Below are 20,056 nucleotides of genomic sequence, written 5' to 3'. Positions count from 1 at the left end.
GCCCTCCAGGCCGCTAGGGGCCGCCACGAGAGGCGCAAGCCCGCCTCGCTGGCTTGGCTCTTCCAGACCGACCGTTCTAGTTCCTTTCCCAAGATCCTTTGCTCCCTTTCCGACCCGTAGCGGCCAAGATGGTGAGTGGGGGCGCGAAGTAATCCGGGGCCATCCGTGGTGGCGGCGGCGCTGGGAGGGAAAGGCGGTGCGGCTTCGGGGGCGTCGGGGAGGGGAGTCGGTAGACCTGTCGGTTGAATCGATCCTAACGGCCAGCCTGGCCTGTTCAGGAGGGTGAGGAGGATGCCCGGCTTTTCCCCCCGCCGCAGTAATGGCTACGGTGGTGGAGGCTGCGTGGGAACAGCTAGGCCGCGCGGGCTCTGGAAGCTTATGGGGGCTTTTAATGGACCTGATTGGGAACTGAGGGGCGGGGGTCCTCCTCCCTCCCTTTTGGGAGGAAGGAAAAGAGGCGTCGTTTTGGGCCCGCCTGCTTCTCTCCCCCCCCCCCCCCCCCTGCTTTGCTGTTTGAAAACCTGCCTGGCAGGCCGAGATCCAACAGGTAAAGATTCCTTCCTATGGAACTGTTGACGCTGATGTCTGCATGGGAGGATATTCACCCACAGTGTGGAATGGCAACTTGGAATCGGAACCGAGCTGGAAGGGACTTTGGAGGTCGTCTAGTCCAGTGTTTCCCAATCGTGGCAACTTGAAGATATTTGGACTTCAACTCCCAGAATTCCTCCAAATATCTTCCAGTTGCCAAGGTTGGGAAACACTGGTCTAGTCCAACCCCCTGTTCACTTAAGTGGCTGTCCAGTCTCCCTCTTAAAAACCTCCAGGGATCGATCAATCAGAGTAGAGCCGGAAGGGACCTTGAGGTCATCTAGTCCAACCCCATTCAATCAGAGCAGACCTGGTACCATGTCACATAGGTGGCGGCCCAGTCTCCTTTTAAAGGCTTCCAGGAATCCATCAATCGGAATAGAGCCTTGAGGTCCTCTAGTCCAGGGGTAGGCAAATTCGGCTCTTCTATGACATCTGGACTTCAACTCCCAGGATTCCTGGGCTAGCATGATTGGCTCAGGAATTGTGGGAGTTGAAGTGCACAAGTCCCAGAAGAGCCGACTTTTTGCCTACCCCTGATCTAGTCCAACCCCCTGCTCAGTAGGAGGAGAGCGTGTACCTTTTCACATAGGTGACTGTCCAGTCTCTGTCTTAAAAACCACCAGGGATCGATCGATCAGAATAAAGCTGGAAGGGGCCTTGGAGGTCATCTAGTCCAGTCCCCTGCTCCAGCAGGAGATCTGATCTATACTCATTTCAGACAGGCAGCTGCCCAATCTCTCCTTAAAAACTTCCAGTGATGAAGCAGCCACAATGTCTGAAGGCAATTATTTTACTGGTGAATTAATAATTCTTTGATCATTTTTGGACTTAACACACCTGTCTGGCTTGTCACTTGGTGTGAATGGTAATGCCAGGTTGCCTAACTCTGTTTATATAGCAGGAGAATTCTTAACTGTTTATTTCTCAACTTTTCCTACCATGCAGGTTAGGGTCAGGTGTTGCATTCAGCCTTATAAAGTGTAGTTTGTAGCCAAAAGCAGTCCAATCCTATCATGATTTAGCGCAACATGTGAACTCCATGATTGGGTAGAGTTGGAGATTCAAAATCATAAGCATTTAGCAAAATGTAAAACAATTAGTCCTTTCTAATAATTTAAACAATACAGACAAAAGATGGAAAGGGGTGGATGCCAGCATTCCATATTGACTCATCCTTAGAAACAATATTTTTTTCTAAAAGTTGCAGACTTAGGACAGAAACTACAGTCCACCTTGTCATCCACCAAAGCAGCATTTCTGAGGCTTTTCACTCCCAAGTACTTTTCAAGGAGAGATGCAGCTTAGAGCAGTGTTTTTCAACCAGTGTGCCGTGGCACACTAGTGTGCCGCGAGACATGGTCAGGTGTGCCGTGAAGCTCAGAGAGAAAGAAAGCGAGAGAGAGAGAAAGCAAGAAAGAGCGAGCGAGAGAGAAAGAGAACAAGAGAGAGAGTGGGCCTTCTCCGGGTCCCATCAACTAAACAATGTCGGTTGGCGGGCCCCAGGGGAAGAACCTTCTCTGTGGCGGCCCCGACTCTCTGGAACCAACTCCCCCCAGAGATTAGAACTGCCCCTACTCTCCCTGCCTTCCGTAAACTCCTTAAAACCCACCTTTGCCGTCAGGCATGGGGGAACTGAAACACCTCCCCCGGGCATGTACAATTTATGCATGGTATGTTTGTGTGTGTGTTTGTTAATAAAATGGGGTTCTTTTTAAATATTTTTAAATATTTTAAATAATATTTGGATTTGTCATGAATTGCTGTATCTTGCTGTGAGCCGCCCCGAGTCTGCAGAGAGGGGCGGCATACAAATCTAAATAATAAAGAAAGAAAGAGAGAGAGAGAACAAGAGAAAGAGAGAGAAAGAAAGCAAGAGGGAGAGAAGGAGAGAGAAAGACATAGAGGGAGGTAGTGAGGGAGAGAGAAATAGAGCAAAAAAGAGAGGAAGGAAGGAAGAGAAAGGGAGGGAGAAAGAAATAGAGTGAAGGGGAGGAATGTGCCCCAGGGTTTCGTAAATGTAAAAAATGTGCTGCGGCTCAAAAAAAGGTTGAAAATCACTGGCTTAGAGGACACCAATTTGGTCATCTCTGGTTTTAAATTTCTCGGGCCTTTGCAAAATTCGAACGGCTTAATTCCATGACGTACTGATTTGTTTGTTTCTGCGGCTCCCTTTAGGGACGCGTCCGTACCAAGACGGTGAAAAAAGCGGCACGGGTGATCATTGAGAAATATTACACTCGGCTTGGAAATGACTTCCACACCAACAAGCGAGTGTGTGAGGAAATCGCCATCATCCCTAGCAAGAAACTGCGGAACAAAATCGCTGGGTAAGAATTGTTGCTGGCGTGACTTCGTGCACGAGTTTTTACCTGTAATCATTCTAAATCTGGATTCTGCTTATCAGCAGCCCCTGTATCGAAAGTGATTTTGGTCTTCTTTGTGACCTGGTCATTGATAATGCAGGAAAAGCATTATTGAGAGCATTTCCCGTGTTTGGAGGATCCCTTTACTTCCTGCCAAACCCTGAGCTTTTCAGACATTACTAAAACTGGATAGTTTGAACAGATGTTACAACTTTGTTCTGGCTTGGCATTTTTCTATACAGTATTGGAACTTTTTGAGGCTAAGCTTTGTGGAGTCAGTTCCGAGCTTATTCAGATTTTTTTTTTTTTTTTGCTTGAATGCCTTGATTGTTTTTAGGAGGATAAAAACCACAGTGAAATATTACTAGACACCCTCCTTCTCCTCCACAGGTATGTCACCCATCTGATGAAACGCATTCAAAGAGGGCCAGTCAGAGGTATCTCCATCAAACTACAAGAAGAGGAAAGAGAAAGAAGGGATAACTATGTCCCAGAGGTAAGTTTTATATCTCAGATGGGTTTCATAAGAGGTTTCATGTCTTCAATTTAAATAAATGGATATTTGGGTCCAGTGAATTTTGCACGGCAAGAAGTCTCTGTCATTTTAGCAAAACGGAGTGGGGCGGCATACAAATCCAATAAATAAATAAATAAATAAAACATAGTTTGGGTGCTATCTGTAACCTTTCCTAATAAAATTTGTTTCTGGTCAATAAATTGAGATTCAAATTATTACTGCAAATTAATATGGTGAATATAGGAGTGGGATGTTCGATGTAGGATCAGTCAGTCTGGGCTCGGAATCCCTCGGCTGCCTTGAAATAATGACACCTTTCTTGCCAATCTGTAATGTGGAGGTGTGAATTTAAAGCATGAGAAGACCTGATATATGAACCCAATACATTTTAGGAACTTGTTCACGCCAAAGTGTTAGTGGTTGCCTGTGTGAATGTGGCCTAACATTAGGTCAGGGAATACAGGTAGCTCTTGATGGTTTTTTTTAAATTTTTAAAATTAATTTTAAATGTTAAAACATACAAACTACATACATACAACATAAAAACAGTGTCCTGTGAAGGTGCACCCATCACCTGACAACATACATATATACCCCACCACCAATTGGAGGGTCTGTACTAACATCTTTAATATTCTTCTAAGCTGGAATCTGCGTTCTATTTACATATCAAAGAGTGATTCTAATTTATTTATGGCTAAATCACAAATTTTACTTGTCATATAACCTCTCACCATTTCCCATCGTTCCATCAGTTTTTTCAATTTATTTTCATTATATATATTTATCTTTATCTCCATAATTTCAAAGCAAATGTGGTCCACCATGTACCGATACCAACTCTGTATCGTCCATTTTGCTGCCTCTTTCAACCCAGTACAATTACTGCTTGGGCGCTTTCCAATGCTGCTACTTTTAGGTAGCTCTTGACTTAATGACAGTTTGCTTAGTGACCATTCAAAGTTAACTGCGGCATGCCATTTATGACCGTTACACCATTCCTGTGGTTACATGATCAAAATTGAACCACTTGGCCACTAGCTCCTATTTATATGACGGTCGCTGATTCCCTTTTGCAACTTTTTGACAAAAAACCAGATTTACATAACAGCTATGTCGCTAACTTAACAATTGCAGTGATTCGCTTAAAAAACCTTGGCAAGAAAGATGGTAAAATGGAACCAAATTCACTTAACAAACATCGCCCTTAGTGACAGAAATTAGGGGCTCTCTGTAATGCAGAGGTTAGGGCAGTGATGGCATGCAGAGCTATATCTGCTGGCACACGAGCCATTGCCCTAGCTCAGTTCCAACGTGCATGTGTGTGCCGGCCAGCTTTCGACTCCCGAGGGAAAAAAGGTTTGCCATCACTGGGTTGGGGGGTTTTTTGGCCAGGAGGGAAATTGCACTGAGCCTGCATTCGAAAGTGATGGAGGCCTTCACCTGTGGCCTTTGTCATTGATAGTGGAGGCAGAGCATGCCTGAAAGCATTTCCCGTGTTTGTGGGACCTCTTGCCATATCCTTCAAACCCTGAGCTTTTCAGACACGGTTTTCCATTAGCCCAGTCGCTCCTGATACTTCATATTTGATTTCTGACAGTCTCAAAATGGGTGAACAGTGCAGTCAGGCGGTAGGGAAAGCAAGTAGGATGCTTGGCTGCATAGCTAGAGGTATAACAAGCAGGAAGAGGGAGATTATGATCCCGCTATATAGAATGCTGGTGAGACCACATTTGGAAGACTGTGTCCAGTTCTGGAGACCTCACCTACAAAAAGATATTGACAAAATTGAACGGGTCCAAAGACGGGCTACAAGAATGGTGGAAGGTCTTAAGCATAAAACGTATCAGGAAAGACTTCATGAACTCAATCTGTATAGTCTGGAGGACAGAAGGAAAAGGGGGGACATGATCGAAACATTTAAATATGTTAAAGGGTTAAATAAGGTCCAGGAGGGAAGTATTTTTAATAGGAAAGTGAACACAAGAACAAGGGGACACAATCTGAGGTTAGTTGGGGGAAAGCTCAAAAGCAACATGAGAAAATATTATTTTACTGAAAGAGTAGTAGATCCTTGGAACAAACTTCCAGCAAAACGTGGTAGATAAATCCACAGTAACTGAATTTAAACATGCCTGGGATAAACATATATCCATCCTAAGATAAAATACAGAAAATAGTATAAGGGCAGACTAGATGGACCATGAGGTCTTTTTCTGCCGTCAGACTTCTATGTTTCTATGATTTTGGAAGTCTTTTCCCCCTCCTTAACGTAATGGAATTCTTGCTGTGCTAAATTCTGTTTTGTTCCAAAAACAACGCAGTTGTCTTTCTGTGTGGCTTAGCTCTTGACAGGAAGATAAGTAAAATATGGTTCACATAGTCTTGATTTCTTTCTGTTCTGGTGATTTACAAAGCAATAGGTTTGCTCTGGTAGGATCTAATACAAATCTAATAAATAAATAAATAAATAAATCCGGACTATTTAAATTTGTAGTTATTTAGCCCTGTAGAAAATAGCCACGCCAGGTAAAATTACTCGGGTTTTGTTAAGATCAAAATTAAGATAATGAACAAAAATGACAGGATGTAAAACAAAACACACACCCTGTAATTCAGACCAATAACAGTACATAATTTTAGAATAAAGTTAGGAGCTATTTTCTGATGCTCAAAAGATATTTTGGATTATTCTAGTGCTGTTGTGATACAATACTTTAGATATATTTAGGAGAGGAGATCTAATTGAAACCCCTATTTTTATCTGGTAGTTTGGTTCTTTCTTTTGCTGTTCCTGAGTTAGAGGTCATCCCCCCCCCCCTTTAATAGTATTTAAGTGGGAGGAGAAAGACCTATAATGTTTTCTGTTTGAATTGTTTTCTGGTGAATGTGGGCAGAAAATTACCTTTTGAGCAGATTCCGCAGGAGGTATTTTGTATATTCTCTTGAGACCCCAAATTTCAGTCAGGGATGGAAACTATTAAGTTTCTAAATTTGGGACTCCAGAATTATTAAAACATATTTTCAGTTACTAGCTATGGTACATTTGTTCTTAAAGCTTTACAGATTTTGAATATCTGAGAATAAAGGATACCCCAAATGAATATATAACCTTAAGAGGATCTGTTTGTATTTGAGGCCCAGAGCTTCACTCTTTAACAGTAGTTATTATGGAGAACAGAATTATTCTAATACATGTGTGACAGCCTTCCTAAACATATTTACCTCTTCCAAAAGTTTTAGGATTAGAGGGCCTTATCATTCCTATCCATCAGTGTTCAGGGCGGATTTGATTTAAATCACAATTTAAATCACTAGTAAAAAGTCTTGATTTAAATCAACTTGATTTAAATCATCATTTTTAAAGAGCAACGGTCATCTTTGTCCCGTAGCAGCTCCTCCTCTGACCTGCTGTTGACTCACGAGTAGTCCCAATATTGCAGAATATACAGCCTAATGCTATAAGCTCTATTTCAAGCGGACTAAATTAATTTTTCATGTATCTTAAATAGAAAACTATCTTTAGATAAGACTTTTACTCCAAAAGCATTTTGTTTAAATAAATTTGATTTACATTTTTTTAATGATTTAAAAAACAACTCCATTTTTATCCACCCTGGGATCGTTGGTAACAAACTGATGTTCCTGGAAATGGTCCCCAGAATATTCGGAGGGCAACAGGTTAGGAAAGGCAGTAAACGTGCCACAGTCGCATCTTGCTAACAATCTCAGGCTGCCTGCAGGAAGGGGGGTTTGTGAAACATGTATACATCACACCATTGCTGTGTTTTGACTCATAATTTTGGGGCCTCTGTTACAACCAAGTCAACCATCACCTCTTTCTTCCTCAGGTCTCTGCCTTGGATCAGGAGATCATTGAAGTGGATCCAGATACCAAGGAAATGTTGAAGTTGCTGGTGAGTAGAGCATTGGTGTTCTGCCGGCGTGTCCCAACCGCCCGTAATTACAGGGTAATTAGTCCAGAAAGATACACACCACACGATAGAAGGAAAACCAAAAGTCTTTATCAACAGAAAAGCAGAAAAAAAACTCCCTTTTTAAATGTCAAAGGGATTTTCTGGTACACACAAGGCACAGGTTAAATGCAATCCAATTTCTCACCCAGTAACTGGGAAATTGAGTCCAAAGTCCAGAAAGTCCACACACAGTCTGGAACAGGGAAACAGCAAAACCACGATCTTGACAAATTATGAATCAGATAAACTTCCACGAGGCTAAACCAGCACGCTGCTCTTTTTATCTGTAACACTAATTACAGCAGCCCCACCCAACCACAGGTGGCCTCACTTATCTCCTGTAATAATCCTTCAGTTGTTCTCTCCTATGCGTCACTCTACGCATGCATGGGTCTGTCATAAGTTCTTGTTCAGAATCCAGAGATGATAAGGAAGATTGATCTCCTCCTGGGCTGTCTGCCAAACTCCCCTCTTCCCTGTCACTCACGCTTCCTTCGTCAGAGGAGACTGTCGGCAGATTCTATCGGGAGCAAAACAGGCCTGTGGCATGTGGATGTTTCCTGCACAGTCCTTGGGGCAGGAGCTGGGCCAAAGCTAACCACAACAATTGGCATGACTGTTTTTGGGTTTTTTTTAATTAGCTGTTGCTGTAAGGGTCTGAAGGTTAAGTGAAAATAAAATAGCCAGGAGAATTAGTGTGGTGGGATGGTTATAAGCTGGGAGACTCTGAGTTCTAGTTCTACCACCTTAGACATGAAGCTAGCTGGGTAACTTCAGGCAAACTAAATGACAAACCACTTCTGAAAATGTTGCCAATAAAACTGGGTGATCCAGAAGTCAAGACATGAAGATGCCCTCCACCTCATCCCACCCCAAAGGTTACTCTACTTGGTATAGTAGTTCCGAAAGGTTTTGAAGGGGAGGTATTAAGTAATATGGTCTTTAAAAGCCAGACAGATATAAGGGGGTAAAGCAAGCGTAACTTCTTGGCAAATTGCTAGAGTACTTGGTGAATACATGATGATTGCTAAACGCTTTGATTTGTTTCTGCACACCAAGGAAATTGAACCTCAGAGATGACCCAAATGGTTTCAAGTAGATAGTTTAGCCTGAATGAAAAGATTTCTTTTTCGGCTCTTGCCCAGGGATCTACTTAAGTGTATTTTGGCTCTCTTCTATTCGCAGGACTTTGGCAGCCTGTCCAACCTTCAGGTCACACAGCCCACCGTAGGGATGAACTTCAAAACTCCAAGAGGTGCCATCTAAAGCCATTTCCGCAATTGTCACTTTTACAATAAATATATAGAAACAACTTGCCTTGTATCATTTCAAATACTGGTGTCTTGGGGGGGGGGGCCCTAAAAAAGTTTGGACAAAAAAAATCTCTCTTCCTCCCTTTCACTCTATTTCTCTCTCCCTCTTTCTCTCCCTTCCTTCTTTTCCTCTCTCCATCCGTTTCTCCCTTCCTTTTTTTCTCTCTCTCCCTCCTTCCCTCACCCTCCTTCCCCCCTTTCTCTCTTGCTGTCTTTCTCCCCCCTTTCTCTCTTTCTTGCTATCTTTCTTTTTTGCTTTCTCCCCCTCTCTTGCTATCTTTCTTTTTTGCTTTCTCTCTCCCTCCCTCTATCTTTTTTTGCTTTCTCTCTCTCCACTTTCTTTCCCTCTTGCTACTTTTCTCTTGCTATCTTTCTCTCCCTTGCTTTCTCTCCTCTCTTGCTATCTTTCTCTCTCCCCCTCCCTCTTGCTTTCTTTCTCTCCCCCTTGCCATCTTTCTCTCTTGCTATCTCTCTCTCCCTTGCTATCTCTTTTTCGCTTTCTCTGTCTCCCTTTTTCCCTCTCGCTCTTTCTCTTGTTATCTTTCTTTTTTGCTTTCTCTCTCCCTCTTGCTATCTTTATTTTTTTGCTTTCTCCCTCCCTCTTGCCATCTTTCTTTTTTGCTTTCTCTCTCCCCCCTCTTGCTATCTTTTTTGCTTTCTCTCCCACTCTCCCTCTTGCTATCTTTCTCTTTTTTGCTCTCCCTCCCTCGCCATCTTTCTTTTTTGCTTTCTTTTTCTCTCCCCCTCTCCCTCTTGCTATCTCTCTTTTGTCTTCTCTTTCTCTCCCTCTCACTATCTTTCTCTTGGTCTTTTTTTTTGCTTTCTCTTTCTCTCTCCCTCTCTTGCTATCTTTCTCTCTTGCTATCTCTTTCTCTTTTGCTTTCTTTCTCTCTCCCTTTTGCCATCTTTCTCGCTTGCTATCTCTCTCTTTTGCTTTCTCTTTCTCTCCCCCCTCTCCCTCTTTCTCCCTCTTGCTATCTTTCTCTCTTTTGCTTTTTCTTTCTTTCTCTTTTTTTCTTTTTTCTTTCTTTCTCCCCCCTCTCCCTTTCTCTCCCTCTCTTGCTATCTTTCTCTCTTTCTCGTACACCACGCCGCAACCGGGCAGTAGTTGTGGAGCGGCAGCAGGGTGGTCAGCTGTGAGGCGGAGCTCCGGAACGGAGGCACCGACGGCAGCGGCTGGACGTGTTGCTAGACGCCGTACATGCTGGTGTTGCACTGGGCATGGGCGTGGGGCTGGAGCCTGCGTCCCGGCCCAGCCAGCAGGCAAGTGCCAGCCACGCAATGCCAGCATGTACGGCGTACAGCAACATGTCCAGCCCCCACCGTCGGTGCCTCTGTCCTGGAATTCTGGTTCACAGCCGACCACCCTGCCGCTGCCCAGCAGCTACTGCCCAATGCCGATGCTGCCGCCGCCCTCCCACTACCACCACCCTCCCGCCGGGCCCCAAAGCTCACCTGCTGCCGCCACCAGGGAAGCTCCAGCTGGGCGGGGCGCTACAGCTGCCGGAAAACTTGGAAGGCGCAAAGAAGGAAGTTCAGCTTCTGGTCTCACAGCTTTTTGCTCTTCGCACTCTCAGCAAAAAGTTGCGGGACCAGAAGCTGAGCTGGCTTCTTCACGGCACACCTGACCATGTCTCGCGGCACACTAGATGGGAAACACTGTTTTAGGTAAGTGTTTTATACATCGACTCTCTGGATACAACAGAATAAGAATTTGGTTGCCTTCCTTGGCTAAGCAATGTTTGCGGTAATTTTGATTTGTTGATTAAGTCAGTATTGGTTTGATATATTGCAGCGGACCACAACCAAGAAAATTCTATTCATAGGGTTACAGAATATATATATCTCCCCCCCCCCCCCAAAGCTCTCTGCTGCTTTTTGCATGCTGGGGTATTCTAGGAATTTGAAGTCCACAGGTTTTTAAAGTTGCCACGGTTGGATGATTTGCAAAATGAAAGATCCACAGTGTCTATTGCATTCCCATGGCCAAAACCCATAAAACAGTTACAAAATTGTAATTATGAGTAATAGTAATCCACCCCGAGTCTTCGGAGAGGGGCGGCATACAAATCTAATATATTATTATTATTATTACTAATGGACTGTTCTAACACAGAAACCAGTACAAAATGTATTGTATATACAGCAACAAGGTAATCTACGTTTCTAATCACAATCTCAATATCTAATACAAACCAATTAACTTCCACACACAGCTCTAGACATTAGCAATTTTTTAAAAAACCCAAACAGGAACCCCTTTGGCTCCCTCTTGTGGCCAAATATGATCCATCTCTTAAAGGTACAGTATATCATAAATATACATTCATAGCTTATATGCATTGTAACCCAATATAATTACATACAGGGTACTGACAAACGTCCATGGGGTTGTGATGGGTCAGACACGACTTTGCAACTAACAATCCTACTTCCAGAACGTATACTCCACCTAGTCCACTACAAATCACTTGTTTCACACATTCAAAGTACTAGGGGGTGGGGGGCATAGTTCCCTCTAAGCTGAGCAGTGAGCAATGGCTCACTTAAAAATCATCATCAAACCTGCCCAGAAGCCGAGAGGGAAAGAGTGAGAGGGAAGGAGAGAGAGAGGAAGAGAGAGAAACAGATAGAAAAAAGAGAGGAAGGAAAAGAGAAAGAAAAAGAATGGGAGTAAGGAAGAGAGAAAGAAAATCAAAATCTAGTTTGAAACTAGCTCAACTATTTAAGTGGCGTTTTGATATTGATAGAGTTGCCCTATTATGAGCTCACTGTTATAGACACAGGGCAGTATTTTATTTTGAAATTCTCTGATGCAAAACAGGGTGGGTTTTTTATTTGTTTGTTTGTTTGTTTGTTTATTATTTGTGTGCTGCCCAGTCCCAAAGGGACTGCCGCTCAGACACTATACTTTTCCGCCCACCCGGAAAAAAAATTAGAGGGAACACTGGTGGGGGGTGGCGTTGTGTCTTGAGGGAATCCCTCAAGGGGACCTTTTTTCAGGCATACCCAAGCTAAGCATTCACACGGCGGCCACCCAGTGGGTTCTTTGATGGGTGCTGAGGTGCGTGCTCCTGATGAAACTCTTCCCACACTGCAACGGCTTCTCCCCCTGTGTGCATCCTCTAATGGGAAGAGGTTGGAGCTGACCCGGAAGCTCTTCCCATGCACCGTACACCAGTAGGGTTTCTCCCCCGTGTGGATCCTCTGGTGGATGTTGAGACCCAAACTCCGTCGGAAACTCCTCTCGCTGCCCAGGCATTTATACGGTTTCTCCCCCATGTAGATCCTTTGGTGGTAGGTGAGGCTGGTGCTCGAGCAGAAGCTAATCCCGCACACCAGGCATTTGTAGGGTTTCTGACCCACGTGGGTCCTTTGGTGGAACGCCAGGTTGGTGCTCACGCAAAAGCTCTTGCCGCACTCTGACCACTTGTAGGGTTTCTGTTGTGGTTTGCTCTGGCCCAGCTCCTGCCCCAGGGAATGGGGAGGTGGATGCAGGGGAAAATTCAACATGTCACAGGCCTGTGTTATGGCCGACAGAATCAGATCAGAGTTTAGTTTCCTCGGACGAAGAAGAAGGGGGGAGTGACTCAGCAGAGGGGGGCTTGGCACACAGCCAAGGCAGTCAATCTTCCTTATCTCCTATAGCTTCAGATGATGACATTTTGGACCCACGCAAGCACAGAATTATGCGTAGAAGAGACCAAGTAAGAACATATTACAGGAAATAAGGGAGGCCACCTGTGTTTGGGTGGGGCTCCAGTAATTAGGGCTGCTGCTATAAATAGCAGCATGTGGGTTTGGCCATTGTGGAAGAATATCTGTTGCAGTATCGTCAGGAATCTTGTGTGCTGGACTTGGTTGTTTTTTCACACCTTTGAAACCAAAGCAGAGCAGCGTGTGTGTGTGTCCCTTCGTTGGAAGAAGGGGTGTGAAGTTTCTCCACAGCTGCTGGCTAAGTACTTAATGACTGGTTAAGGGAAATTGTATAGACTACCTGGTTGTTTTGGGAAGGGTGCTCTTTGCAATACAAAAAGAGTGCTTTGTTTATTTTGACCTTTGTGATAAAGAACATTGTTTTGAATTTTCAAAGGTGTGTGTGTCTGAAATTTGTATCCTTGAATTTTCGGGAGGCTCCTATCAGAGAGCCCGGCAGAACAGGTTTCTCTCCGGTATGGATACGCTGATGGGAGAGGAGGTTGGTACTCAGGCTGAAGCCGATGCCACATTCCAAGCACTTGTACGTTTTTTCCCCGGCGGTGCGTCCTCCAATGGTAAGCCATGCTGGTGCTGGACGTGTACCTCTTGCCGCATTCCAAGCACTTGTAGGGTTTCTCTCCGGTAGTGGCTCCTCTGGTGACTGGCAAGGCCGGTCATGGCGCCGAAGCTTTTGCGACACCGGGAGCATTTATAGGGCTTCTCCTGGGCGTGCATGAGTCGATGGGTGCTGAGATGCGCATTCAAACCCCTTCCGCACTTCTCGCATTCGAGCGGCTGCTCCTTGACGTAGCTGATGCCATCAGCAACGAGGTTGGGAGTCCGAACGGAAACGCTTCTGGTGCTGAAAGGAAGGTAACCGTTTCATTCCCTTCGTGGTTTTTTCCCAGGCTGGCAAGCTGATCCTTGGACAGAGGGGGGAGGCGCTTTACTCCTCATCTGGTTTGATTCATTTTTCCTTCTCTTTTTCTCATCTCCCTTTTCTTCCCCATCCAAAACACACGATTCTTCTTTATTCTCAATCGCTGAACTGCAAACCTCTGTAACGAAAACAGGAAAATAATACTTCGGATGTCTACATTTGAGATTTCCACTGTTTTTTAAATCTTTTTTTATTTCAAAGATGAAGGGTCATTATTTTGTAATAATGTCACCATCAGAATAACATTAGATGTCTTTATTTATTTATTTATTTATTTATTTATTTATTTATTTATTTATTTATTTATTGGATTTGTATGCCGCCCCTCTCCGTGGACTCGGGGCGGCTAACAACAGTGACAAAAACAGAATGTAAAAATTCAATACTAAAACAGCTAAAAACCCTTGTTATAAAACCAATCATACATACAAACATACCATGCATAAATTGTAGAAGTCTAGGGGGAAAGATTATCTTAGTTCCCCCATGCCTGACGGCAGAGGTGGGTTTTGAGCTTACGAAAGGCAAGGAGGGTGGGGGCTATTCTAATCTCTGGGGGGAGTTGGTTCCAGAGGGCCGGGGCCGCCACAGAGAAGGCTCTTCCCCTGGGCCCCGCCAACTGCATACAAATCCAATAAATAAACATTAGATGTCACACTGTCAGTCTTTGAGTTTTTATGCTTTGGTAGGCCAACTTTACAGTATCTCTTTTTTTATAATGATTTTTTAAATCATTTGACAAATGTATTTTTTTCTTTTATGTACACTGAGAGCATCTGCACCAAAGACAAATTCCTTGTGTGTGCAATCACACTTGGCCAATAAAGAATTCTATTCTATCCTATTTTAAAACTCTTAATAAAATTTCTGGAATAAAATAACAGACTGGTTAAAAGAAATAGTAAAAGAAGAAATTGGGGGGAAAAACCAGAATTGTATTTATTGGGTATTTTTTATTAAAAAATGGAAAAAGAGGTAAGATATTTAGTTATACACATATTAACAGCTGCCAGGATGGCATATGCCCAACAATGGAAAATAGATAGAGCACCGGAAGAAAATATAGTAATTAAAAAAATATTGCACTGTGCGGAGATGGACAGGTTATCTAAAAAACTAGAGGGAAAAGAAGATTCAGATTATTATAAAATATGGGCAAAATTTTATGACTGGTTAAAGGAAAGAGCAGCAAAGAAATAAATAAAAATTCAAGCAAAGCAACACGTCAAATAAAAGAATTGAAGAATTACAGTAATACTATGTGAAAGAAGTAAAATTCTCTGATCAAACATCCCCAAAAAAGTGGGGAAACTTTCATTTTCCAAATGTTATATGTGTATGTATGTTTCTATGTATGTCTTTTTTCCCCCCTGTTATATTTGAATTTTTTAAAAAAAAATGTTAAAAAAATAAAATAAAATTCTTAATAAAATTAATGGAGCAGAAATTCTTCATTGTGGTATCATTTCTGGGCCATTCAGAAATGTCAGAAAAAGTGCTGCTTAAATCCCAATTTCTGAGTTCCTACTCATGATAGTTCCTACTGTTGAGTAATTGAATCAGCTGACGTTCAATTATTGTAAAGCAGTGACTGCAGAATTGCATTACTAGGAAAAACAAATGTTTTAATTAGCCAGGCCATATAATCTTTTGGTAAACCAAAAGAAAGAAAGACGAAGCCATGGTGCATTCTTAAACCTCAGAAAATTGGGGACTTGTTGTGGTTAGCTCTGGCCCAGCTCCTGCCCCAAGGATTGTGGATGTGGGGGAGACATCCACATGCTGCAGGCCTGTTTTGCCCCCGGTGGACTCTGATGATGAAGGCTCCTCTGACCAAGAAGACATGAGTGACAGGGAGGAGGAGATTGTGGCAGACAGCTCAGAAGGAGATCAATTATCTCTCTCCTCCTTGGATTCAGAACAAGAGTTAATGATACAGCCACGCATGCGGAGAGCGATGCATAGGCAGCAACAACTGAGAGATTATTATCAAAGAAAATGAGGCCACCTGTGGTTGGGTGGGGCTGTGGTCATTAGTGAGGCTGCTATAAATAGCAGCCTGTGGGTTTGGCCATTGTGGAGGATTATCTGATCCTTGTGTTTCATGACTGCTTTGCTGACTTTGACCTTTTGTGTGCTGATTTTTCCCTGCTTTGAAACTAAACCGGAGCAAAGTGTGTTTCACTTTGTGAAAGAAGAAGGACTGTGAATTGCCTCACAGCTGCAAGCTAAGTATCACAGAACTGATAAGGGACTTGTACAAATTACCAGTTTGGTTGGAGACGAGGGCTCTTTGCTATACCAAAAGAGGGCTTAGTTTAAGTGAATTTTCATTATAAAGAACATTGTTTTGAATTTTCAAACGTGTGTCTGTCTGAAATTTGTACCTGTGAATTTTTGGGAGGATTCTACCAGAGAGCCCGACAGAACAGGACTTACCGATAGAGCTCATAACCCCACAATCGTCTTCCATAACGACACTGTTAGGAACTCCGCTCAAGATTCAGCAAAATTCACACCTCTGCAAGGCAAAACTTTCTCCAAACGCAAATGACTCTAAAAAATAAAAATAAAAGAAAAATGTTCACAGACTTATATACAACATGAAACAGCTTTGGAAGAAACATCAGATTCTTTTCTATATGTTTCAATTAAATCATGGCGGAGGAAGAAAGCTTGGTGTCAGTCCGAAGCCATCGTTTTGAGTTGGAGACTTTGGCCTGCCACAAGTAGAATAGTACCGTGGGAATTGGGGAGGGGTGGTTGAATGAGAGGGAAAGATACTAGTTACAATAAAGTCTTTCCAGAGATTCAAGGTCATCCTTTGTTCAGCACCAGCCGGAGGTCTAGGGGAGGATCATGGATACTGAGAGAACCGGAGTGGTCCATGTGATGAACTGGTGTGCGTGGGGATGAGGGATGAACTTTAACCTGGGTTGAGAACTATAGGAAAAGTCAGTATCAGGTTGACTGCAGTTCATAACCAACATCGTTCTATTAATGTTCTGCCGGGCTCTATGGTATGAGTCTCCCGAAAATTCAAGGGTAAAAATTTCAGACACACACACACACTTGAAAGTTCAAAAACAATGTTCTTTATCACAAAATTCAAAAGAAACAAAGCACCCTTTTTGTATTGCAAAAGAGCACTCGTCCCAAAACAACCTTGTAGGCTGTACAATCCCCTTAATCAGTCCTTAAGTACTTACTTACTTACTTACTTACTTACTTACTTACTTACTTACTTACTTACTTACTTACTTACTTACTTACTTATTGGATTTGTATGCCGCCCCTCTCCGGAGACTCGGGGCGGCTAACAGCAACAATAAAGCAGTGTACAATAGTAGTCTGATGTTAGAAACAATTAAAAACCCATTAATATAAAAAACCAAACATACATACATACATACCATGCATAGAATTGTAAAGGCCTAGGGGGAAGAGGGTCTCAATTCCCCCATGCCTGACGGCAGAGGTGGGTTTTAAGCAGCTTACGAAAGGCAAGGGGGCTGGGGGCAATTCTAATCTTTGGGGGGAGTTGGTTCCAGAGAGCCGGGGCCGCCACAGAGAAGGCTCTTCCCCTGGGTCCCGCCAAGCGACATTCTTTAGTTGACGGGACCCGGAGAAGATCCACTCTGTGGGACCTAATTTGTCGCTGGGATTCGTGCAGCAGAAGGCGGTCCCTGAGATAATCTGGTCTGGTGCCATGAAGGGCTTTATAGGTCATAACCAACACTTTGAATTGTGATCGGAAACTGATCGGCAACCAATGCAGACTGCGGAGTGTTGGTGTAACATGGGCATATTTGAGAAAGCCCAGGATTGCTCTCGCAGCTGCATTCTGCACGATTTGAAGTTTCCGAACATTTTTCAAAGGTAGCCCCATGTAGAGAGCATTACAGTAGTCGAGTTTCGAGGTGATGAGGGCATGAGTGACTTAGCTAGCAGCTGTGAAGGAACGTCACAGCCTTCCTTCTTCCACGAAGTGAGACACACACACTTTGCTCTGCTTTGGTTTCAAAGTAGTGAAAAATCAACAAAGTCCGGAAACAGCAAGGCACAGTCCTGAAGAAACAACGATCAGATAATCTTCCACAACGGCCAAGCCAGCATGCTGCTATTTATATCAGCAACTCTAATTACTGGAGCCCCACCCAAACACAGGTGGCCTCTCTTATCTCCTGTAATATTTCTTCAATTGGTCTCTTCTATGCATAATTCTGCGCCTGCGTGGGTCTAACACTTCCTCATCCGAATCGACCGAAGATAATGGAAACTGGCTTCCTGGGCTGTGTGCCAAGCCCCCTCTTCCAAGTCACCCCCACCTTCTTCTTCGTCCGAGGAAACTGCACCACCTGACTCTGTCGGCAATAAAACAGGCCTATGACATGTTGATGTTTCCCCTGCATCCACCTCCACATTCCTTGGAGCAGGAGCTGGGCCAGAGCCAACCACAACAATTAATAAATTGGAACTTACTTATTAGATTTCTTTGACACCCTTCTCAACAGACTCAGGGTGGCTTACAAGAGGAATACATACAAAATACAAAGCGTGTAAGAAATCTAATATTAAAAATTCTAAAAAACCCGTTTTCCTAAAAACAATAAATCCACATTCATCCAATTGGATTAACCATTCATGAAGTTTGGAATAACGTCAAGGTTTGCACTCTGATTTATTTCTCGGATGTTATCTGGAACGCTGGCACGTGGCCCCCTTGAAGACCTGCAGATTTTGCAGCTCCCAGAATTCCCAAACCCATCCAGGCAGGGGAATCTTGGGAACTGAAGCCTACAAAGTCTTTAAAAAGTGGGCAAGGTTGGGCACAATGCCTGATGCAAACCTCCATGAACAGTAGCATCTATCAGAACTGCTATGCAAAGTGGAGAGCAAGGGGAACAAGCTTTAATGGCCATATTTCTCAGGGACCGCCTTCTGCTGCACGAATCCCAGCGACCAGTGGGTCTTCTCCGGGTCCCATCAACTAAACAATGCCGCTTGGCAGGACCCAGGGGAAGAGCCTTCTCTGTGGCGGCCCCCAGAGATTAGAATTGCCCACACCCTCCTTGCCTTTTGTAAGCTACTTAAAACCCACCTCTGCCACCAGGCATGGAGGAATTGAGATACTCTTTCCCCCTAGGCCTTTACAATTTTATGCATGGTATGTCTGTATGTATGTTTGGTTTTTTATTATAATGGGTTTTTAATTGTTTTTAGTATTGGATTATTATTATATGCTGTCTTATTTTTGCTGTTAGCCGCCCCGAGTCTCCGGAGAGGGGCGGCATACAAATCCAATCAATCAATCAATCAATCAAATAAATAAATAAATTTCAAAGGCCACATGCCCCCTCTCCCCCACGCATCCCCCCCCCAAAATACCAATCAAGATCAGGATTTTCTCTTGGGAAAAATACCCCCACTTTAGTGAAGGGCTGCCGTCAGGCATGGGGAAATTGATTCCCCTGGGCCGTTTCCACTTTATGTATGGTCTGCATGAGATGTATGATTGTTTTTATGTTAAGGGTTTTTAACTGTTTTTTAAATATTGGATTTGTACTGTTTTTTCTTGTTGTGAGCCGCTCCAAGTCCTCGGAGATGGGCAGCATACAAATCTAATAAATATAAATATATACAGTATATATAAATGTTTACTACCACACTGAGGGTGTGGCTTAATTTGTGGGTGTGGCTTGCCAGCCATGTGACCAGATGGGAGTGGCTTGATTAATATGTGACCAGGGGGTGGCTTAAAGGTTATGGCTTAAAAGTGGGCAACTTGATGTCACTCACGTCAAGGGTTAAGGTTAGGGTGCCTGGCCGCTCCTCGCCTCAAAGAGATTCAATTTCCCTATCTATTTACTATTACTGAATATCCAAAATATACTCTTTAATTCTATGTATACTGCTAAAAAAAAATAAAGGGGACACTTAAACAACACAATATACCTCAAAGTAAATCAAACTTCTGTGAAATCAAACTGTCCACTTAGGAAGCAGCACTGATTGACAATTTCACAATGCTGTTGTGCACAGTCAACTTTGTACAATATTCAATGAGAATATTTCATTCATTCAGATAGATGTGTTCTTTGAGAGCTCCCTTTATTTTTTTTGAGCAGTGTACAGTATATATGCCATATGTGTACATACATATTACAGGCACACAAAAATACACATTATCTACTATATAAACGAATTGTGTATATACACACACACACACACACACACACACACACACACACAGCTCTTCTAAAATTATACACATTCAACCTCATTTACTGCCATAGGAAAAACATTTCCAGAAGGTTCTGCGTACCTGACCAATCTTTTTCTACCGGTTCTGCGTACCTGTAGGAGCCCACCCTTGCCCCACCCTCAATTCCTCCACGGGCTGCAGCCTGGGGGTTTCCCCCACCTCCTGGGCCGCCTTCCCGGCCTTCCTCTGCAGTCCCAGGCCGCCCTTCTCCCCCCTCAAGCCCCCCCCAAAAGCCTCAGGCCTCACCAGCAGCAAATCACGCTGCAGGCCCCCTTCCCCGTCGGTCCTCCTCTGGGGAGGAGAGAGCCTGTTTCCCTAGAGCGGTTCCTCCCTTTCTCCTTCCTGTTTCCTTCTCTTCCTCTCTAGGAACTCATGCCCTCTCTGGTTT

At 43.6% G+C, this 20,056-nt stretch overlaps 2 protein-coding genes and 2 non-coding genes across 6 annotated transcripts; 3 read left to right on the top strand and 1 right to left on the bottom strand.

The window, feature by feature from the left end:
• Nucleotides 1–62: 62 nt before the first annotated feature.
• Nucleotides 63–8,763, top strand: RPS17 (ribosomal protein S17). Its single transcript, XM_070762956.1, has 5 exons — nucleotides 63–131; nucleotides 2,770–2,921; nucleotides 3,348–3,453; nucleotides 7,326–7,391; nucleotides 8,637–8,763. Exons 1-5 carry the CDS (start codon nucleotides 129–131, stop codon nucleotides 8,715–8,717), a joined length of 408 nt encoding a protein of 135 aa, XP_070619057.1. The 5' UTR covers nucleotides 63–128; the 3' UTR covers nucleotides 8,718–8,763.
• LOC139173641 (small nucleolar RNA SNORA71) lies at nucleotides 3,003–3,133 on the top strand. The gene has a single exon (XR_011560073.1). It is a non-coding gene; the product is annotated as a small nucleolar RNA SNORA71 (small nucleolar RNA).
• Nucleotides 4,887–5,021, top strand: LOC139173642 (small nucleolar RNA SNORA71). The gene has a single exon (XR_011560074.1). It is a non-coding gene; the product is annotated as a small nucleolar RNA SNORA71 (small nucleolar RNA).
• A 2,119-nt stretch (nucleotides 8,764–10,882) lies between the features above and the next one.
• On the bottom strand, nucleotides 10,883–19,985 carry LOC139173277 (zinc finger protein 239-like). Of its 3 annotated transcripts, XM_070762953.1 has the most exons (4): nucleotides 19,915–19,955; nucleotides 15,843–15,959; nucleotides 12,924–13,521; nucleotides 10,883–12,286 (listed from the first exon to the last, which is right to left on the bottom strand). In XM_070762953.1, the coding sequence occupies exons 3-4, from the start codon at nucleotides 13,170–13,172 to the stop codon at nucleotides 11,663–11,665; spliced, it is 873 nt and encodes a 290-aa protein (XP_070619054.1). In that variant the 5' UTR covers nucleotides 13,173–13,521; nucleotides 15,843–15,959; nucleotides 19,915–19,955; the 3' UTR covers nucleotides 10,883–11,662. The 3 variants fall into 3 exon arrangements, 2 of the variants coding, with proteins under 2 accessions (XP_070619054.1, XP_070619055.1); XM_070762954.1 differs by lacking the exon at nucleotides 15,843–15,959 and having other exon boundaries at nucleotides 19,729–19,961; XR_011560007.1 differs by lacking the exon at nucleotides 10,883–12,286 and having other exon boundaries at nucleotides 12,523–13,521; nucleotides 19,729–19,985.
• Nucleotides 19,986–20,056: the final 71 nt, after the last annotated feature.

Source organism: Erythrolamprus reginae, chromosome 10, assembly GCF_031021105.1.
Source record: "Erythrolamprus reginae isolate rEryReg1 chromosome 10, rEryReg1.hap1, whole genome shotgun sequence".
Classification (NCBI taxonomy): Eukaryota; Metazoa; Chordata; class Lepidosauria; order Squamata; family Dipsadidae; genus Erythrolamprus; species Erythrolamprus reginae.
The sequence above is the reverse complement of the archived record's forward strand: the minus strand, read 5'-3'. Positions and strand labels throughout refer to the sequence as shown.